General features: G+C 31.8%; 3 protein-coding genes across 3 annotated transcripts; 1 reads left to right on the top strand and 2 right to left on the bottom strand.

The window, feature by feature from the left end:
• The first annotated feature begins 6,328 nt into the window (after nt 1-6,328).
• LOC110658788 (rho GTPase-activating protein 2) lies at nt 6,329-9,257 on the top strand. The gene is made up of 4 exons (XM_021816532.2): nt 6,329-6,959; nt 7,664-7,784; nt 7,873-8,223; nt 8,387-9,257. The coding sequence occupies exons 1-4, from the start codon at nt 6,646-6,648 to the stop codon at nt 8,993-8,995; spliced, it is 1,395 nt and encodes a 464-aa protein (XP_021672224.2). The 5' UTR covers nt 6,329-6,645; the 3' UTR covers nt 8,996-9,257.
• A 1,019-nt stretch (nt 9,258-10,276) lies between these two features.
• Nucleotides 10,277-11,202, bottom strand: LOC110658789 (uncharacterized). Its single transcript, XM_021816533.2, has one exon. The coding sequence runs from the start codon at nt 11,037-11,039 to the stop codon at nt 10,584-10,586; it is 456 nt and encodes a 151-aa protein (XP_021672225.2). The 5' UTR covers nt 11,040-11,202; the 3' UTR covers nt 10,277-10,583.
• A 2,110-nt stretch (nt 11,203-13,312) lies between these two features.
• LOC110658790 (RNA-binding protein BRN1) lies at nt 13,313-20,542 on the bottom strand. Its single transcript, XM_058152681.1, has 9 exons — nt 20,077-20,542; nt 19,830-19,912; nt 18,342-18,393; nt 18,032-18,157; nt 17,861-17,940; nt 17,324-17,503; nt 16,759-17,107; nt 16,523-16,666; nt 13,313-16,445 (listed from the first exon to the last, which is right to left on the bottom strand). Exons 1-9 carry the CDS (start codon nt 20,243-20,245, stop codon nt 16,318-16,320), a joined length of 1,311 nt encoding a protein of 436 aa, XP_058008664.1. The 5' UTR covers nt 20,246-20,542; the 3' UTR covers nt 13,313-16,317.
• Nucleotides 20,543-21,797: the final 1,255 nt, after the last annotated feature.

Genomic DNA, 21,797 nt, shown 5'->3' with positions numbered 1-21,797 from the left:
TTAAAAATAATAATTAATTTTTAAGTAAAAATACTTTTAAACCCTGACAATTACTTTTATAGTGAAAAAAGTTATAGTCAATTTAGTTTATCTATTTGAGCCCACAATAGTTACTTTTATAGTTAAATAAGTAATTGTCAATTTAGTTGATATATTTAAGCCCTTAATAATTACTTTTAGAGTTAAAATATTGAAAATTTTGGTTAAAAAAAAACTTAATCTCTATTACGTGAAAGTCACGTGATGAATAGACATTTAGTTAACGTTCATTTTTGTTATATAACTTAAGAGCTAAACTATTTACCGCTCTCTTATTCTCTCTCTCAACAACTTAATTACAGTAATATAAGATAAATAATTGAAAATATTGGTTTTATGCATTGTTATTGCCATTCAACATGCTCAGTATTGAATTCAATGTTTTTTGATATATGTTCCGTGCTAAATGCAAAAGAGGAGCTTTAGGTGCTGGATAACCTAGTGGCACTAGGCACTCTGAATTCATATTTAATGGAGCACATACAGTATCAAGTGGAAGCTTATAAAAGCGAATTTTTAATTTATAGGTGTTTAAATGGATCAATTAAATTAATAAGAGTTTATATGGCTTTAAGAATAATTGTCTAAGGGCTTAAAAGGATAAACTAAATTGTTAATTATTGATTCGACTCTAAGAGTAATTGTCAAGTATTTAAAAGGACTTTTTATATAATTTATAATATTTAAAAAATATATAAATTAATATTTTATTAATAAAAAAATTTTAAAAAATTCGAGTGTATGTTTTTTTTTTTTTTAAAGGCATATTTAGATTTAAGTATAAAGATTTGGGTTAATTTAGATAAAATCTGAGAATTGAGTTTATTTCAACCTGCCTAAAAGATTAAAGGCAATATTGACCTTTCTTCCAGAGAAAAACCATAGCAGTTTTACTTTTATTTTTACATTTGGACTGCACAAATATTCATTCCATAATGAAATAAAATGGGTTGCCAAATTTTTTTTTTTTAATTTTAAAAATCTTTAGAGGAGTGTGGATTATTAGAATTTATTTTAGAAGGCATTCCACAACTCGATTATTAATCAAATAGCAAAGTTAAAAATATTTTTATTTATGGGTTTTTTTTAATTATTTTTTTAAATATTTTTTATTTATGATATTTACTGGAAACAAATGTTGAAGGAAGGATTTAATAAGAAAAAAATGCATAATATAATTTTATAGAATCAAGGGGGGAAATTGAATAAGAATTGGGTTGGGCTTATGAATTTGTTGGGATCAGGAATTTGAATAATGAAGATAATGTGAAAATAAAAAAGCCCATATACATCTCAACCAATTTCTCTTTTCCTATTCCCCAACCTCTTGAAACTTTTCTTTTTTTTTTTACATATTTCTATAAATGATAAACATACAATATTTTTCGTTGGTCAAAAAACATACAATATTTGTGCATAGAGTTAATTACTAATTTAATAAAACATAAAAAAAAACAAATGGTAACCGAGGCTCCGTTTGTTTCTAAAAAATATTTTTTGTATTTTTTTATGTTTGAGAGCACTTACAAAAATTGACTAACAAAAAATATTTTTCTAGTCAAAGGAAAACTAAATCATTTTTAAGAAAAATGACTTTCAATTTTCAAAATAGTAAATCATTTTCATTTTCTAAATTTTTAATATTTTATTTTATTAAAATATAAACACACTTATACATGTATAAAATAAATAAATATCATTAATTTAATATTACAACTAAATAACAAAAAATATTTTTATGAAAATATTTTCTATATTCAAATATTTTTTATGAAACAAACGGGTCTGAGTTGACTCCTTAATTTATTATTCTAATACATAGATATTTTTTTTTTAATTAATACATGAGAGTTAATTATGAAGAATTTACATTCTCACTTAATTATATAATTTTTTTTCTCTCTTCTTTAATTATAATGATTTTAAAAAATATAATAAAAACACTGAGTTAGATAACTGAGAAAAAAAATCCTCATTCATAACTATTGCCATGCTTACACAATGTGTTCTGTATTGAATTAGAAATGATAAAAAAGCGAGTCAAAAGTGGAAATATAATTTTATTTATTAAAAGATAATTTATAAATTAAAAATATAAATTTTAAAAGTAATGTTAGTAATATATTTATATTTTTTAAAATTATAATATTTAAATATATAAATATATATAAAAAATTATTTTTAATAAAAAATAAATAACATATTTTTATATGGAACGAATTACAGGAATTCGAGACATCTCCCCATTCATGCTCCGCGCAAATTGAGATAAAAAAAAAATTAATTGAATTTGGAGTGAATCAAATCAGATTTAAAAAAAATTATCGTCCCTAACTAAAATGTCAAGATATTAATTCCATATGATTGATCATTGAAAAAAAATTAAAACTGTGTATATGTATTCTATGATTATTTACTTTTATCACAAAATAAATTATTTTGTCATAAAATAAAATAACATAACAAAATTTTGTAATTTATTTTATGTAATTTTTATAAATTGATACTTTAGTAAAATTGTTGATTATGAAAAATTTATTAACTTAATTAAAAAGTAAAGCTTTTTAATATAAAAAAAAAACATGTAATATTTTTTAAAAATTTTAATATAAATTACATATAGCAAATTTTATTAAAAAATTATAAAAACATAGTATCCCTTTATTATAGCAAATTATGTTATATCAAAAAAATTAACTGTGTTACATGTAATTTTTGTAACAATATTTTTTCTATTAAATTAATAAAATTTTCATAATTAATTATTTTTAAGAAATAATTTACAAAAATTATATTAAATAAAATATAAAATTTTATGAATTAATGAGTAATTTTACTTTACAATAAAATAAAATAATAATATGATAGTCCATAATATATTTTTGTTGGTATCCTATGAACATTTTTTTATCTGCCAACATGATAGGGCAATGGGAATATGACTGTCATAGAAACAACTAACTAAACTGATAACTATTGAACTTTTTTGCATGATAGTTAACCTAGTGAGATGATCTTGTCTCATTTCAATTTGACTTTCTGCTTTAGTATGATGATTAAATATTATTTTTACTTAGAAGTGTAACGAGAAATAAGAATGAATTGTCTAATAATTCACTTCATTGGATATCATATTAAATTAGATGGTAGATTCTTTCATATGAAATTAAATTAAATTATAAAAGTTAATTGATAACTCCGAACTTTATATCTACTAAAAAGGTTATGATTATCTTATTTGAAGAACCCTCGTTTTTTATCAGATAAAAAAAAAAACCTGATACGGGGGAGAGGAAAAGAAGAAAAAAAATCGAATACAAATGAGGGGCAGTGGTATTCGAACAGTCTCATCCTCATAGAGAATTACCCTCCCTCTCCCTCTCATCCTCATGAAGAATCATCTACGTTCTCCCTTTCTTTTCTCTTATAAGACTCATTATATACTCCTAAGTCTAGTTATAGATAATTTGATCACCTACTAAAATTTCATATTAGTTTAAAATAAAAATAATATGTATCTTATTTGACCTTTTGACACTTTTTTTACTTTTAAACTAATTTATATGATTAAATTAAATTCTACTTATTTTCTTCTCTCAACTAATATTTAGGTGTCTGCGAGCCCCTTCACCCAAAAGCTGTCAGCTAATCTCGACCACCTAGATGTCCGTATCCACATGGTGCTGTCATCCAGCTTGCCACCCTAGTCCCTGCATTCCTCAATTTTTGGCAAAGACTCGTTTCGCCTCGATCTCCTCCTCCTCATTGTTCTTTTACGTGAGATTTTTTCTTTTTAGTTGTTGCTAATTGGATTGTGTGTTTATAATTGGTGGCATCACCTGAGATTGTTTATTGCACTCTGAAAATGAAATAATATGTATTATTTTAAATGACTGATTATTAATTACAAAAATTTTTATTTTGAAATTTAAAAAGGAGCAAATTCTTTTTATAGTGTAGTTCAATTTCGTTTTCATAATTTTATGTTTTAATTTTTTAATTAATTTAATTTAAAATTAAACCCATTGATTCCATGTTTTTAAATTCACAATTCATGTAATTATTTTTTTTTATTAATTAAAATATAATTATAAAATTTTGAAATTTTAATATTTAAAAAAATAAATTCAACAAGCTTTATCTTTTCAAAGAAAAATCCATACATGTACTTGAAAAATCAATCATGTTTTTTGGTTTCGGAGACAGTCGTCGCTGTAATAAATATTACTCATAATTACATACATTGGGAATTAAAATTGGCTCCATCTAATTGGGATTAAAAGAATAAAAAGTTGCTATACTAATATAAATATCTATATTCTAAATTAATTAGTTCATGAATTTCAATTTCAAAATTATTTATTTATTGGTAAAAAGTTGAACGATGTTGGTTAGTTGCTGGTAAAGTGCTATGGCAGCTTACCTATAAGTAACCAAAATATTATCACCTTCTTCATATTTTACAATGGAATCCAATGCCTTATAAGTCTCACAACATAATTGCCCAATACCCACAAAAATTAATTGTAAATTGAATGCAAATTGATACTACTTAGAAATTTTAATCATGATGAATCAAAATAAATAGTTTCAATGTACATATAGGTTATAAATACATTAATATATTATTATTCTCATATTTTGTTAAGAAATTCATAATAAATATTAATCTAAATTTATAATAAAAATTAAAAATATATGGTATTAGAATATTTTTGAGATTGGCGCTTTGGCATTCTCTATTGCTTACGGAGTATTTATGTTAAATTTATATAAAAATAAAAATTTTATTAAAATTATCATAATTTTAATAATAATTTATTCTTGTTATTGAATTTAACGTGTATGCAATTTTCGGCTTTTCGGAAGAGAAGAATATTTTTGAGGTCTAATATGTTATTAGCGAAGAATTTATGGAAAACAGCGAGGGCCAATCACGAACAAGTCAACAGAGGGAGAAAAACAGATCATTGGGCCTTGAGTTCTCAAAACGACAAAAGTTTATCCAACAAAGGGCCTAACACATACAGTATGAAAACGGTCGGTTCAATTTCAAATCGAATCGAATTAAAAAATTTAAAAATTAAACTAAATTAATTAATAAGAAAAAATTGAATCGAATCAAATAAATAAATATCAGTTTGGTTCAGTTTTAAACCGATCAAATTAAAATTTATAAATTGAGTATTTAATTTTTAATTGGGTTCGATTCGGTTTTAAACTGATCAAACTTAAATCTTAGGATTCGGTTCGATTGTAAACTGATCAAACCTAAATCTTAGGGTTTGGTTCGGTTTTCTTTAATTTCCTTGATATATATATACATATTAATAATTTTGGTTTAGTTTGGTTTTTTTTATTTTTTATGAAAATAATCAAACCGAACGGATTAACTGAAATTATCAAAAATTATAAATCGAATCGAATCAATTAAATTTTAAAACCGAACCAATTGAAATGAATTGACTTAATTAGGTTCAATTTTTTAATTTAAACAAAAAACTGCTATCCCCTGCTAACACCCCTCGACCCAACAAAAAAAAAATGAATATATGGGTAATAATTTTATTACTATTTGATATATACGTTAATTATTTATATATAAAATAATACTGGATAACTTTATAATTAATCTTTATTAATAAATTAAACTAATTAAAATTAATGTAATTATTATTTAAAGAGTTTTGATAAAATTTGTTATTGAATTATTTTATAATAAAATACAACTAAATTTCTAAAATTTAATAAAACTTACAGATTTATTATTGATAATAATTTACTCCTCAAATTTTTTTTTATTAACAATTTGATTCTTATATTTTATTAATAAATTAGTTTATAAGACAAGTGAATTTTGAGGACTAATTTATTAATAGAAGAAAAAATATAATAACTAAATTATTAATAAAAATGAGATTTAAGAAAGAAATTATTATTAAACTTACATAGAGAATTATTTTATGAATTTTGTTAAATAATAATTTATTTGATTGGATTGAGTTAATGGAATGTCTCACTGTCACAGGCTACCACCAACCAAAAGTTTGCAATACCATTCACAAGAAAAAACACAAGCAAAAACGTGGACATTGAATACAATAGGTTTGTGATTTTAAATGATTATTTGGACTATACATATAAAATTTAACTAAAATAAGGTATAAATTCATATACAGTAAACACAAGCATGTATTAGTCAAAATTTTAAATAAAATGGTATTAATAATCTTATAATGAAATGCATGGAGACATTAATGACAGTGTTTATGCTTCGTTATTTCCAGGAACAAGATTTATGTTCTGAAGATGAATAATTAAACAAGGTTTAGTAAAATTGATAAAACCTGCAAACTGAAAGGTTAAAAATGTCCACTAGCACAGTTAAAGTGAAGTCCTTTAAAAATTTGAAAGGAGTGGCCGTTGGAGCACCAGCTTCAAACTTGAAAAACCTCTCTTCTCTTCGATGCAACCCCTTATTAACACCAACCGCAACCACAGATCGGTTCGCTTCACTTCACTGCGCCATATCCATACCAGGGAGAGAGACAGACCACACTGCGTACCCTTTTAGCCTGATAAATTGCTTGCTTGAGAGAATTATATATGACAGGCATTGTCATGGTGAACAAAGGAGGTGGCCGAGCTAGTGGGGCTGCGGGAGCGAAGGGTGCAAGAGGGAGCGAAAACGAGCAGAACCAGCTGTCTATGGCGGCGATTATATTGGAAGCTATAAGGAAGTCAGTGTCTTGCAGTTTTGAGGAGAAAGAAGATGTGATTCCTGACGTTCATCATTTGGAGATCGGGTGGCCTACGAATGTTCAGCATATTACCCATGTCACGTTCGATCGCTTCAATGGGTTTCTAGGTTTGCCTGTGGAGTTCGAAGTCGAGATCCCGCGTCGGGTCCCGAGTGCTAGGTAGTGTTTATCTCCTCTCGTAGTTATTTTCCTTTTCCGTTTTTTTTTTCCCTTCAATTTTTTTCTTATTTTGTAAATTAGGGGCTCTTAAATTCACCAGACTTGAACTGGGTTTTGCTTAGAATTATTTGAGTGTACTTAATTTGGTGGATCTGTGAGATAGCACTGAGCAACTAGTGTGTGTGCGTGCGTGTGTGTATATATATTGTAGCTTTATCAAGTGAAATGAAATTCAATTCTAGCTTAAGTATTATTAATTTGTTTAATTCATTTGTTAGAATTTTTATGGTAACTCCATAATGAATGAGATCCCTCTTTTGTTAACTTCAAGTTTAAAATTCCTAAATTTTTTCCTCCTTAGCAGCTAAACCCACGGAATTTCGCACTATGATAGTCACTGTCGTTGGATTCCTGTCAGTTAGCAAGACCCTTATCTGTTCAATATCATCATAAATATTAAATAAGATGGGGGTTGTTATAAGATAAGGTTCCCCATGCTACGGAAAGAAACAAATCAGAATTATCCAAAATTGTAGAGATTAGTTGTATTTTGTGCTCTTAACTATACAATTTCTCAATTGTTTTAGGATCTTTTGCATTTCTCAATTTCACTTGTCAACTGGGTTGGAATACTAATATTTGCTGCTTCATTGTTGTGTATTTTTCTATGTGGCTTTGACTTGTATATGCATAAAATTTTGCAGTGCTAGTGTGTTTGGTGTATCAGCAGAATCAATGCAATGTACTTTTGATTCAAGAGGAAATAGTATCCCTACAATTCTCTTGCTAATGCAGGAGAGGCTATACTCACAGGGAGGTCTAAAGGTATTAGTTTTTCAGCTTCTATTCAGATACTTCGTGTTATGTCACATTGATTTAATAGTCTTACAGTTTCACTTTTGGTGGCTTTAAGGCAGAAGGGATTTTTCGTATAAACCCAGAAAATGGGCAAGAGGAGCACGTGAGGGACCAGCTGAACAGAGGCATTGTGCCTGATGATATTGATGTACATTGCTTGGCAGGCCTTATAAAAGCGTGGTTTAGAGAGCTTCCTTCAGGGGTGCTGGATGGGCTTTCCCCTGAACAAGTTCTCCAATGTAAAACTGAAGAAGAATGCGTTGAGCTTGTGAAGCAGCTAAAGCCAACAGAATCTGCTTTGCTCAATTGGGCCATTGACCTCATGACTGATGTTGTCCAGGAAGAAAATTCCAATAAAATGAATGCCAGAAATATTGCAATGATTTTTGCTCCAAACATGACTCAGGTATACACTCATCATTTGGTTAGCACATTTCAGTTCATTTCTTTCTTGCTAAAAGGAGAATTATACAAGGAAGCTAATTTTGCTTTCAGAAAGCTAGTTCATTAGGTCGATTGTTAAATTTTCAATAAAACTGATGCATTTTCCTTCCTTTCTCCTTAATTAGATGTCTGATCCATTAACGGCATTGATGCATGCCGTACAAGTAATGAACTTGCTCAAGACTCTTATCACGAAAACACAAAGAGAACGTGAAGAAACTGAAACTGGAGGATATTCGCCCATGTCATTTCATTCATCTGGTCAACAAACTGATGAGGATTTTGAAAGTCAGCAAGAGATGGATACCAGTTGTGAACTGAGACAGGCACCCTCAGATCATTATGAAGAAGATCGTGCCCATTATAGCCCTCATAATGAAGATGATGATGAAACTGAGTCATTGATTGAGATAGAAGATTGCTTCTTGAGGCCACTGGATGAGAACAGAACTGGCTATATATTTTTTCAGCAAGCACCAGCTGATTTACCCAGAGAATTTGCATCTCCCGGAACCTGCTCAGCGTTTAAAGTGGAATCTGGCATCTCATTTACTGATAGCAGAAGTGAAAATTCCAGTTCAGCTACAAGTGACGGAGAAGACTCCAGGGAAAGTATGATAGATGTAGGCCAAGAAATTGGTAGAAGAAGCCCAAAAGGATGTGAAAACTCTGATGAAGTAAAGACAGTTGACAAATTAGCTGAGTCTGTCTTGCCCACGCAATCGATTATCTAGGCTTTTTTTTTTTTCTTGAAAGTGCTTAGGAGAATACTTCGTTCCAGAGTTTGGTTTGGTCTCTAATGTCGCGGTTGCATCTGTACATTAATGCTGCATTAATTGTCTGGGCTTTGGAGTATTCAAGTGTTGTTGATTGTTAGAGAGTCATGGTTCAGCTTTGGGCTGAACCTTGTGCTTGTTTTGTGAGTTTCAGATAGAAGCTGAAAACTCTTGTATGTTTCTGTAGTGTGGATTTGTATTCTAAACCTTGACGTTCTTACGCTGGAATGTTTGATGTATGCGAGTCTAATTCCATGTCTCTATCAAAAGGATATGCAGAAGTCTACATGCTCAATTCCTACGTCGCTTGGTTCAACTTTATAGGGAAGTCGTCCATGTTACGTTTGTTTGATTTCAAAGAAGAGTGGGTCCATCATCCATGTTTCGTTTAAGATGAAACCATAAAACTAGCTGGGGCCCGTCTTGGCAATTTTAGACTTGAATGACTCATATATGATGTACCCAAGTGTAATTCCATGCCTGTATCTTTAGATATGCAGAAGTCTTTGATGCTGAATTCCTGAATTTGTTGTGGATAATTTTCAGTCATATTATTCACTGTCTGTAAGGCTTTCATGAGGCTGGCTAGCAAGGGATCGAACTTTTGCTTTGTTGGCTTAAATGGGTTGTGTTCATATTAGAAAATCAAACAGAAAAGGATATGAGTATGAATCTACCCACCCATGTATGTATAATATTTGTTTATTTGCATTCGAGTAGTTTTAAACTGATCATTCTCATAAATTTATTGAGAAATATACCGGCAACCGCATTTTATTGCTCTTGAGACATTGGAATCTGATCCCATCAAGATCTACTATCATCAAGTTTGTCTTATATTCTAGCCAAGGACAAGAAAAATCAACCAAAGATTCTTCACAATTTGAAGTGTTTATTGGAGCACTAAGCTGATTATAAATCAATTTTCCATATATGATCTTTGATGCTTAGGTGGCTGCTACTCGCTTTTGAGGACAAAAGTTCCACTTCCATTAATGGATTGCCTTTCTTTCCGCAAATTCTTTCCTCCCTCAAATTTTATTCTCAAGAAAAGCTTTTTGCATGGAAGCATTCATGATATGATTTGACAACCTGAGACTAATCAATAAGTGGCTTATTCAAATCCTAACTTAATTAATTAGGCATTTTTTGAAACCCTCCTTCATAGCATTCCCATTACTGGAGCATAAAAGAAGTTGCTCAAACACCACAGAAAATAACATGAAGAACACAGCCATATCATGGAATGAAAGTATGAAACCAGTTGTATGATTTGCAGATTATCTGCACACTTCCACAAATTACAAAATGGAAAAAAAAGGCTTCAAGCTGCATATCATCTGTACAATTGTTTATCTATCAAGGATTTGAACTATGCCTAACCTCTTGATCCCCTCTTTCTCATCCCATGGAATCTATAAAAACAAAAAATTAATAACAGTAATAACAACAAAACCTAGAAAATGGAGAAAAATAGTCATGCAAAATGAATGAGAAAAAGGTTAGAAAGCTATGACATAAAAAAAAAAAACTAAATAGCCAGACTTCAGGATGCCAAGCAAGTCTCCCAGAAGAGCCTGTTCTTCTCCATCTCATTCATTTGATCATTGATCGACTCAACAGAAACACATGATTTCTGATTCAGTGTTAACCCATTAGCCCATTCTTGATGATAACCATGAACCTCGTCTTCTTGAATCTCGTCTTCTTGCTCCTCTTCCACCTCCTTATGATCATCAACCACATGAGTAACAGATGCTTGCTCAACTTCACAGGCATTACTGAGATCACCAACACAAGAATAATAATCTGACACATCACAGCTGCATGATTCTGCGTCATCATCAACCAGATCATTAATGGCTAAGTTGGGATCAAAATCAACCTCAGAATCACCAGAAGCTTCAAGGAGCAAGCAAGAAGACAAATCCACACCCTTCTGGTCGTCCATTTGTTCGGAATAGAAAGACCATAAGTTTTCCATTGAGTTTGATAGTATCATTGGACGAAAGATTTCCCATACATGGACATGGGCAAGGCCTTTATATAAAAATAAATAGTTACCAAGGGTAAAAATTTCTTCATGGGCGGCCTCAAGAAAGAGAATAATTTATTATAGAGCAGAAAAGATAGCTAAAGGAGAAGAGGATAGCGGGAGAAAGAGATTGAAATGACATAACCCAAATGTGCCTAATCTTCTAGAAGGAAAAGATGGTAAAGCAAATGATGAATGGCTCGAGTCGATCGAGCATCTAGAAGAAGCAATTATTTACTCCTCTGCGAGTATGACCATTTGTCCACTTGTGGGATTTTACGTGTTGGCTGCTTCTTTTATCGGTTGGAAATTAACGTGATTTTGCATACGACCAGGCCAGCATTCATCCTTTCCGTTCAAATTAAATTTACAAATTATAATAAATTAATTCAATAATTCTTTTTAAATTAAATAGCACCCACCTCTAATTTTACGTATTGCCTTTTTTTAAAAAAAATTTATGGTATTTAGTTACAACATTTAATTTTGTTTTATTATTTTTTTACATTTTCTTACATATAGTTCATGCAAAATGCTAGTTACATAATTAAAGTGAGAGAATCATATCTCACATGTAAATGTAAAAGTTGTGTTCTCCTTAATTTTACTGAATAAGCTTTAAAGGTTATTTTATTAATTAATAGATCATTTATAATTAAAATTTCAGAGTGAATTTTTTTTATTTTTTTAATTTAAAATAAATTATTTATCAAAAAAAAAATTCTATCAAATTTTTATAAAATTATGCTTAATTTTTATTTTTTTAAATTAAAAATAATTAAATTTAAAATGAAAAATAAAAAAACAGAAATTAATTGAATTAAATTTTAAGTTTGATAGCATATATATTAAATTATTAAGAGGTACTAATTTTGCAATTAAAAGGGAAGTAATTACTATCAATTTAATTTAATTACATTTGAAATCATATTTAAAGATGTGATATTTTGAATTTAAATTTTAATTAATATTAAATAAGTCAAAAAAAATAATTATTGGTATATTATAATAACAGCATGCGGACGTGAAAACACAGGAAGTGTCAAAATCTTCTAGAAGAAAGAAAAATTTCTCAAATTCAAAAATTTAAAATAAAATATTTGTTTGAATTTGAACAGAAGTATTTGAATTAGAGCGAAATTCTCTTCGTTACATTTTAAATGTATTTAAAATAATAAAAAATTATAATAAAATTCACAAAATAAATATATTTTTTAATTTTTTAAAATAACAATTAAAGTAAGACAATTTTTTTTTTTAAATATATATCAACCACGACAAATAATTAGTCAATTCCAAAACATATTTTATTTAGCGTGTTTCAAACGTGGAAGATCTTCCAAGGTGACTTCGTTACTTGTAGTTTACCACAAAAACGATGAACACATGTTTTCTATTGCGACGAATGGAGAATCCACCTGATTCACCTTGTTTTGCTTCATCTTAATCGCCTGCATCCACTAATTTAACTAATATAATAGTTTTTTTTTTTTTGGAGTTATCATATGCATTTTTTTAAAAAAAACAAGACGTTAATTTTATAATTTTCTTTTAAAGGATTTATATATTAAATATTATATAAAAATTTAATTGGTATTTAAAAATTAAAATAATAAAAATGAAAAATTAACTATAACCTAGTGCAAAAGCTATTTAGCTAGTCTATTCTAACCTAAACCTTCCAATTAAAACTCGTCTTACACAACTAAGGTGGACAGCAGTGATGGTCCCACCATTAGAAATTGCCAATGCTGATAAGCAAGAGATTTCCGCGTCTTACAGCTGATTATTTTTCACGAGGAAGATGATAAGCTTGCCAGAAAAGATCAATAATTCCTAATCAAATATTAAATTAATAGTGCGAATCACTCTATGGACCGCCATAACATCATCCATCACGCAACCATTTCACAAACCGACAGACACACTTGACTCATGCCACCTGCTCAAATTGAAATTACACACCAAATTTGCTTTGGATTACTTGCTGTTCGTAAAATCCTATCTGATTTCTCCACTCCATTTGCAGATTTTGCCTGTTCTGCAATAATCTTCTTCTAGTACACAGAGGAAACAAACGTTTTCCACTAAAATTCAAGATTAAATTCAATCAAAATTTTCTTTCCACTTCAAATCACAAAACATAATCAAGCAAACCATCTAATGTCACGATTTTATAACTCAAAGTTAAGATTTTGAACTCACTATCGATGCTTTCAGATTAAACCTTTGATCAATCATTTTAGGAGTCTAAAAAGTTCTGTTTATTGTCAATTTCATGACTCTGTGTCATGCTTTCCATGGCGCAGAATTACATCTTTCATTTGATAATCTGCATACCCAGTACAGAAACAAATGACAGTTGCATACTTGGTAGCTTGTTCAATCTCCTGTTTCTAAAAGTTTGTTTTTGCCAGATGAAGCCTTGCCCATGCGCGAGATATTGCGGCATAGTTATGACCCAAATAATAGGCTGAGTTACTTTCAACTCTCTGCAATCCTCCTAATATCTGGAAGCTTTCTCCAAATTTGTATTCCTGCCAATCTCACCTGTTTTACAACTTACAGATATGGGATTAGTACTGAAATCAATGCACTAATATATAATTTTCATTTTGCATGCTTGACAAAACGACAACAGGAGGGCAGCCTTTTTTCAACTAGTTGTTATATTCACATCGACAAGATGAAATGAGACATCACTTGATGTATATGATGGACATTACAAGTCATCAATTACCCTTGAATGGAAACTTCCACTCTTTGTGCAATTTTTTCAAATATGGACTCCAGTGGTGGAAATCATATTCAAGAAAATGCACCAAAATAATTGCCTAACTTATAGCGAAAGTATGACCACAATCCAATACATTAGAGTCCAGTAACAAGAAACGCAAAAGCAAGAAATAAAAAATTTCTAATATAGATCCTTAGGATCTTTACTAGCTAATTTAACTTCTTCAAGGAAAATAAAGAGAAAGTAATATCAAAACAGAAGAATAAAGATGAGTATTAACAGTGTTTAGAAAAGTGGGCATAGTTGACTAACCAGCTAACTGGTAAACAAGAGCACATGGCCATATTAATGTTAACCTATGCTATTGAAGATGATAAACTGCCAAAGATTTCGTTATAAAAACAGAAGTATGAATTAACAAAAACAAAAGGCCCATTTGGTTTGGCTCCATGTTTTTTCCTACTAAAAGTACTTTATACAAATTTTTATTTTGATTAAAAATAAATGCCTAACATCGTTTGATTAACTGGGTAATTGTTTTTTTTTTTTTTTCTTTTGCTATAGAAAAAAAGCCTATAATAAACCAAGGATTTAAATTCAGTAAATCATATCCAGTTTGCCTTTGTGAATAATACACCATTAGATATCAAAACTTTAAAAGCAGCCAATCACTCAAGACTTAGATCTCATAATAGGATTCAATGATCATTGAGAGAGAGGAAGACTTGGAAAAAAAGAAGAGGGGGGTGGGCCTGGGGTGTTTATAAACCAATGACTAGTCCTGCAAAATGCATAAATGAACTTAAAGCAAAACCTTTGTAAAGAAGGCAGACTGCATTAAAATCAAAGTGACTTGGTAAAATTCCATTAATTCAAGTACTTCATTCTTCAGCCTTTTTTTCTGGCCAGGGCAAGTCCAAACTCCAAAGTAGCAAGCAGTGGTACAGATATAATTACCAAGCTCCATAAAATCCTAGACACCATTTTGTGGTGCTTCCTGGGCTAGGCACCCATCCTGATACCTAATAGAGTGAGATATAATGACAAAAGGGCGCCTATTATGGGCTTTATTACTAATCATGAACGTGTTTTCACTAAGATGATGCTATCAGAAAGCCAGGAAAGATACAGATGAACAAATCAAAGACGTGTTCCAAAATACAGGAGACAGATAAGAGAAAACTGTTCCTTCAGCCTACAGTTAGGTTCATCAAAGTGCATAGATAAGTAATTATTTAGATCAAAAGCCAACGGTTAAATACCTTTACATTCAAAATTTCAGTTGGGCAACAATGTTTCTCTCCATTCTTAACTCCTGCATGGGTGAAAGAGTCCTTGTCAAGGAAGTGGTGGCTGAAACCTGAGATGCAGAATCTTCTTGCTCTTCTTGAAATCTATTGACCCTAGCAAAAGAAATGTTCATTTAGATAAATCCCCATCAAGAGAAAATTTAAATGCAAGCAACAACAACTTCAAAATTGACAGTACCTGAATCATAGGCAACAAATGACCAGCAACTCTGAACTTTTGGGACAAATGACCAAAAGAAATTAGCACCAAAATGTTACACAAGTAGCATCATTAAATCCTAGTGATTTTGCCCACTAAGATTAGTCAAGATTTCCAAGAAAGGCAAACATGTATATATTTGATAAATTCCTAAAATCGACATCATCACCTAAATGGCCACAAGAAATATTTGCATGAGACTAAGCAACCAGTGCAAGTAGAAAGTACAAAATCCACAGCAAAATGATAAGATACTAACATGCAGACAACTAGTGCACTACCTCAATATTCTCTGGACATAGGCGCAGGCCTTCAGCATTAACAATTTAAACAAGTACTCATATAACTTAGATTTGACACACCACTTTAGCACATCATGGAAAGGCAGAACACTAATAATTGCTACTCCATATCTACAAAGTCACTGTCACGCCACAGATTGAAATGGTGATTCATCAAGAAAAGAAGGAATAATTAGCACAATGCACAAGAGGCTCGCAGAACACAGGAAACAACACGCTTGATACCCCAAAGTTTCAAGAAAGCAAGTACATTTTCCCCATGATTCATTTAGTTGATTGCAAAAGAAACAAAAGTTTTAATCTTTTTTTTTCAAAAAAAAAAAAAAAACTCTTTGAAGTTTGAACAACAAAAATGGGGAGAGAGGAGGGGGTGTGGGGATGACCAAGAATCAAAGATGTTTCCACCAACATCATATTAACAGAGGATCTTGAGGGAAAAATCAAAAAATTAATAATTGATCTCTAAAGAATTTCCATGGTACACAAATTACAAATTGTATGGGCGCAGAATGCACCGTGAATTACAAGTTTTGGGAATTTCAATCCCATGAAGCAATTACATGGATGGAATATGCACATAACCACAGATTATCGATCCATCCCAAAGTGCTTATACTGCAGTCACTCCCCTATATCCAGGTTGCATGTGACCACGTATCACATAGAATTCTGCTTGCTTCCATGACTCACCTTATGATCAATAAGGTTTACTCAGTTTATTGTCCCTCTTAAGCTGAACTTTCAATTTCTTACCACCTAATTGGCATCCATTCATCGTATTAATAGCAGTTTGTGCTGCTGCTGGTGAGTCATAACTAACAAATCCTGCAAATAAATGCCTATTAAGATATAAACTCCACATGTCAAATATTAGATTCAAAGTAACTAGAAGATGTGCATACCAAAACATTTGCTAACGCCAGTTGCTTTATCTACAAAGATCTTAGCACTTAAGACTTTACCATATGGTTGAAAAGCATTAGCAAGCTCTTGGTCACCATATTCTTGAGGTATGTGATATATAAAAAGATTAGCACCAGGTGGACCTAAGTCAAAGAAACAAGAACAGTTAGCATAATACCACCACCAAGAATAACAAACAAAATGACAAAATCTGGATCCATGATACAGATCAAACCTTCTAATTGACCCCCGGAACTTGAACTGACACCTGAAGATGTTGCAGAATTACTGCTTGTAACTGCAGCTGGTACAGTACTAGGCGACCCACTTAAAGGCTGGTGGCTCATCATTCCTCCAGGATATGCCATGGGATACTGAACACCTGGCACTGCAGCGTAAGCAGAGCCAACATAACTTGCAGGAGGGACTGCATAATTTCTAGGGCCCATACCGGAGGCAAGATGAGGTCTGATTCCACCATGCAATGCATTTCCTTGATTTACTGGAGGAATCATACCATGAAAAGCAGGCTGATTCTGCAAAGGGGGCAATCGGTATGGCATAATTCCATAAGTTCCAGGAGCCTGCAAGGACAACATAACCACAGTCTGAACTCCAATTTGGTTTTAAAAAATGAAAGGAAGTTTGATCGAGAAGGAAAAAGGAAAAGAAGCAATCAAGATTCCAGATATTCGAAGTTGGGACAGTGATAAAGAAAAGGTACTGATAAGTCCAAAACAATTGTTAGGTGTTGCAAATGTTTGAACCATTTGCCAACAAATTGGAGGCAGCAAACTTACCTGGTATCCATATCCATTATAAGGGGGAACATACCCCATTGGCAAGGCTCCAAACAATGAAGGATGTGGTGAATCAGCATTTGGCAGACTAGAGGCCTGAGACTGTGCCTTCTGAGCCCTCCGAGCCTGCCTTTCCTTTTCTGTATCTGCCCATTTGACGACCAAAGGAACACTTGAACCCTAGTAGAAACAAAGATAACAGTTAGGCTGCAAATCATGGAAAAGTTTAAAAGACATCGAGCAGGCCCATGAATCTCACTACAATACAGATTAAAGTGAGTAAGGTACTACAGCTACATTTTCTACCACATCTATCTAACTAACTCGCTTCAAATCAATTACTGAGGTGTTTAGCAAACTTTTCAATAGATCAATACTTTTATCATGCAACTGTTACGTTGCAGTTTATCTTGCAACAAGCATAGTCAAAATGCGAATGTAAGAGGAACAAATCTCTAGAACCAATTAAAAAATCCCTAAAGATTTTTTAAGATCAAAATTTCAAAGGCAAAAAGACAATAATAATTAATCACAAACCTCCATTTTATGCTTTCCGTTGACAGCTGTCACGGCAGCAAGGGCTTGTTCTTTAGTCTCATACTTCAAAAAAGCACACCCTACCAAGTAATTAGTTGAGAGCAGCTAGAACATTAGAGTCCAGTACTTTGAAAACCATAACTTGAAGGTTTTTGATTGTTAAATAATTACCTTTGCTTGTCTGCTGAGAACCTCTTAGAATTTGTAAATCCTTTATAGTTCCATATTTAGAGAATAACTCAGATACCTCGGCTTCAGAAACATTTTTTGGAAGCATACCAACAAAGAGTTTGTGTTCTGGATTGCAAGGAGAGTATAAAATCATTCAAAAACGCAATAAGCATAACATACAAAATCAAAGAGATCAAAACAATGAATACAAAAGCAGCATGAGATAAGGAATAAGAATATTGACTGCAGCAATTTACAGCAATCATCTTAAAGAAAACTACATGAAACAGTCAATGAAATTATATTACACCTAGCCTTTCCAACTCGCCATCTGCATACTTCACTTGCAACGGGCTAGATGCCTGAATTGGACAGAAAGAATAGGGTGCATTTCAATTAGATAGACAAAGAAATGGATGCATCAGAGTAATAATAGTAAGAAACATAAGTTGGCACTGATATAGGGCAATATATATGATTTATTAGATAATCCAATTAAGTGGATTTAAAACCTCCCTTATGCCCTTTGGAAAGAGATTGCATTAAGAATTAACTCTTGATGACAGCTGGTTAAAAAGTAAACTGGCTCATATGAGCTGCTTGATTCACTGTACTACCTAGGTCAACAAAGTACCAAATTGCTTAAGAGTGCATCTATGACAGTAGTTGTGGACAAATCATGCATTAATATTGACTTTTGCAGTTCAATTAAGGATCTTTTCTTACTATCCCCCCTTTTGATGCAAGAGGAGATCACTATAATTTGAACCTATAGTATCTACCAAATGCCTCATCCTGCTGACCACCTAAGCTAATTCTAGATGACTTCAAACTGCAAATATTAGACCACAATATGTTCATAAACTAAGAAAGGTCCATCTCTTCTTCATTGAAATTGTAACCTTGTCTTTGTAGTCATTAGCATTAAAAACAAATTTAAAGTACTAAAAGTGTCCAAATAATTCTACAATTCCATCAGAACTTATTCCCATGGAAAGAGTTTTAGTAGGCTGTTTTTTCGTTTTGTATTAATTAATCATGAATGGAATCTAGCTTCATTTTGAGCAAAAAGTTTCACCTGCTTCTCTTTCAATTGTCATCTGTTTTGATAGGCTGCACCCTGATTATAAAAATTACCATTCCAAACACCACATCTATCAAAATGTGTTTTTCTATGTGCTAATCATGATATGCGTTTTGTCAAATCAAAATTCTAATCTTGCGGCTCCTTTAACAAAATCTTTTGCCATGCAATTAGCAAACCTACCCTTGTGAATGGGAAATGAGCACCCTGAACCTCACAGTAATTAACTGTTCTATACATCCTAAAACTGCACTATTTCGCGTGTGCCACACAGATAGGTGCAAGAGTGACCGAGATATTCTAGTAAGTTCTTTACTGAATTGCACTATACAAGCTTCATATTTGCCATGTGGAGGCTTAAAGACTTTTTTAACAGCATTATTGACTTTGTAATTGCCAACTAACTTAACAATTACCAAAGTCGCTAATTTATCATGTTATGCCATGCATTAAATAAGGAGCGGCTACATATCAAAAATTGCAGAAATAATTCCAACCCAAGTAATTTACACTACCTCACTGCTAAACTACATTAGGAAATTGTCATAAACAGCCACTTTCAGAGACTACTCAATAATTATTTATTAATAAAATGCCGAGATCGGTAATTAACAGTATAATGGCTAAAATTCCAATCAACTTTAATCTACAATGTGCCAGATACTCGAGAACAAAATGTACAAAACAAGTAACAAAGCTGAAATTTGCACTAACCCCAGGCAACGTTTTCTTGTTATGGCAAGCATTAATGGCCTTATCCGCTTCCTGACGCGAGGGGCATATAACAAAACAACACCCTACACACACAAGCACAAAATTAGGGTTCAGAACACCACAAATCGTGAAGTACACGGAAAAAATACGCAAATCAAAAGAAAAATCAGAAGCGGAAAAAAAAAAAAGAAGAGAGAGAGAGAGGAGAGACAATGTGAGATTTATTGAATGCGAAAAGAAAAAGAACCTCTGGAGGCGCGCGTAGTCTTGTCTTTGATGATGTTGACCTCGTCGACCAAAGCGAACTCTTTGAACATTGCAAGAAGCTGAGCTTCCGTCATGTGCTTGGGCACTTGACCTACAAACAGCTTAACGCTCTCTTCGCTCGATTTATTTTCCTTTTTAGTCTCCGCCATTAATGCCTATAGACCACAGACACCTTAGCACACGCAGAGTCACACACACTCTCGCTCTGTCTGTAGTGTTTTCTCTCTGTGTCTGTAGAATTCGCTGAATGTTTTTCTCTCTCTAGATTCTAGTTGGTCTTGTTTTTCTATTTTTCGTTGGAGTAGTCGTCGATGGGAAATCGGGGGATTTCTGGATGGCAAAGTTGGATCTTCGAAAGATATATTGAAATTAAATGAACCGTAATTGGCCTCAATCTTCGCCTGATTTACGGGCGTGACCTTACAGCTGTTTTGGTTGATAGGCTTTGAAACGGGTGTACTTGTACAGTTTAACGATTTGCGTAGTGAAATGACCAAAATCGCCCTGAAGTTCAGGTCTCTCTTGCATGGCAAGCCTGACTCGAGTGCCTGGCCGTTCCTGGCCCGAAAAGGGAAGCCTGATGAGAAAGGGACAAGTAAAGGGGAATACTAAAATATGATAAAACTGGACTCTTCACTAGGGTCAAGTAGGACAATATTTGAACATATCCCCCTTTTTCTTTTAGTTTTTACTATTTTTTTTTGCTTATTTTGGGAATATATATATTATTTGTTTATGTTGTTATATATGTATCATGGCTATCTTTTTATGTTTTAAATTAAATTTATTTTAAATATACTTTATTTTCTAACCTTTGTTACTAGCGTTAGAATATTTTTAACAGTGTTTATTGTTGTTAGAATATTTTTAAATAATTTGTAATATTTTTAAATATACTCAAAAAATCATTTTCACTTAAAATATTTAAAAATATACACAAAAGAAAAAGTTGATAAATTAGGTAGGGATAGTACTGTAGAGAATGAAATGGGGCAGAATCATTCATGGTGATTGTTTGTTTTTGTTACAGTGATTGGCCAACTCATAAAAAAGACAACGGTCTCCTTCTCCCCTTGTTTTATTCCGTCTTCCCTTAAAAAAAAAAGAAAAAAAAAGAAAGGCTTTCCCTCCTTCCTATTTTAAATTTAGTAACCTCATGCTTGTTTGGACACCAACAACTCTTTTCCTTTCCCCGGAAAGTGACTGCCTCTTACTTTCACATATAAAAAAAAGCATCACTCCATCCAGGCTTTGTGTTCATTTCTTTACATATTTACTATAGCGATAAGAGTCGTGGATCTTCTTCCCCTGTTCAATTTGACTATTGATTTGGAGGATGAAAAAGATGGCCAAAATACACAAAGCAGCCTTTCTTTTATAGGCTGCTGGTAGTCACCATTTTCATAAAGGACAAACCACCGCTGACATCCACATATCCCTGTGAAATATAGTGAATTTTAGCCAAAATTTTAATTTGGTCACACTATTTGTACAGTGATAAATTAAAAAAAGAAAAATAGAATAATAATTAAAAGTTGTGCTTGGAGTCATTTTCACCAGAAAACGTACGGGACCCGTTATTTGTTGCAGAAGCAGTGGATTAATGAATTAATAATTCATTGGGTACCATTGTAATCCTAAAAGGAGGGATATAATGGTAGTTAAGCGTAAACCATAAGGCCTACAGATAACTTCGCCAGA

The sequence above is a fragment of the Hevea brasiliensis genome, chromosome 9 (genome assembly GCF_030052815.1).
Source record: "Hevea brasiliensis isolate MT/VB/25A 57/8 chromosome 9, ASM3005281v1, whole genome shotgun sequence".
In the NCBI taxonomy this organism is placed as follows: domain Eukaryota; kingdom Viridiplantae; phylum Streptophyta; class Magnoliopsida; order Malpighiales; family Euphorbiaceae; genus Hevea; species Hevea brasiliensis.
This window is presented reverse-complemented; position numbering and strand designations above follow the sequence as displayed.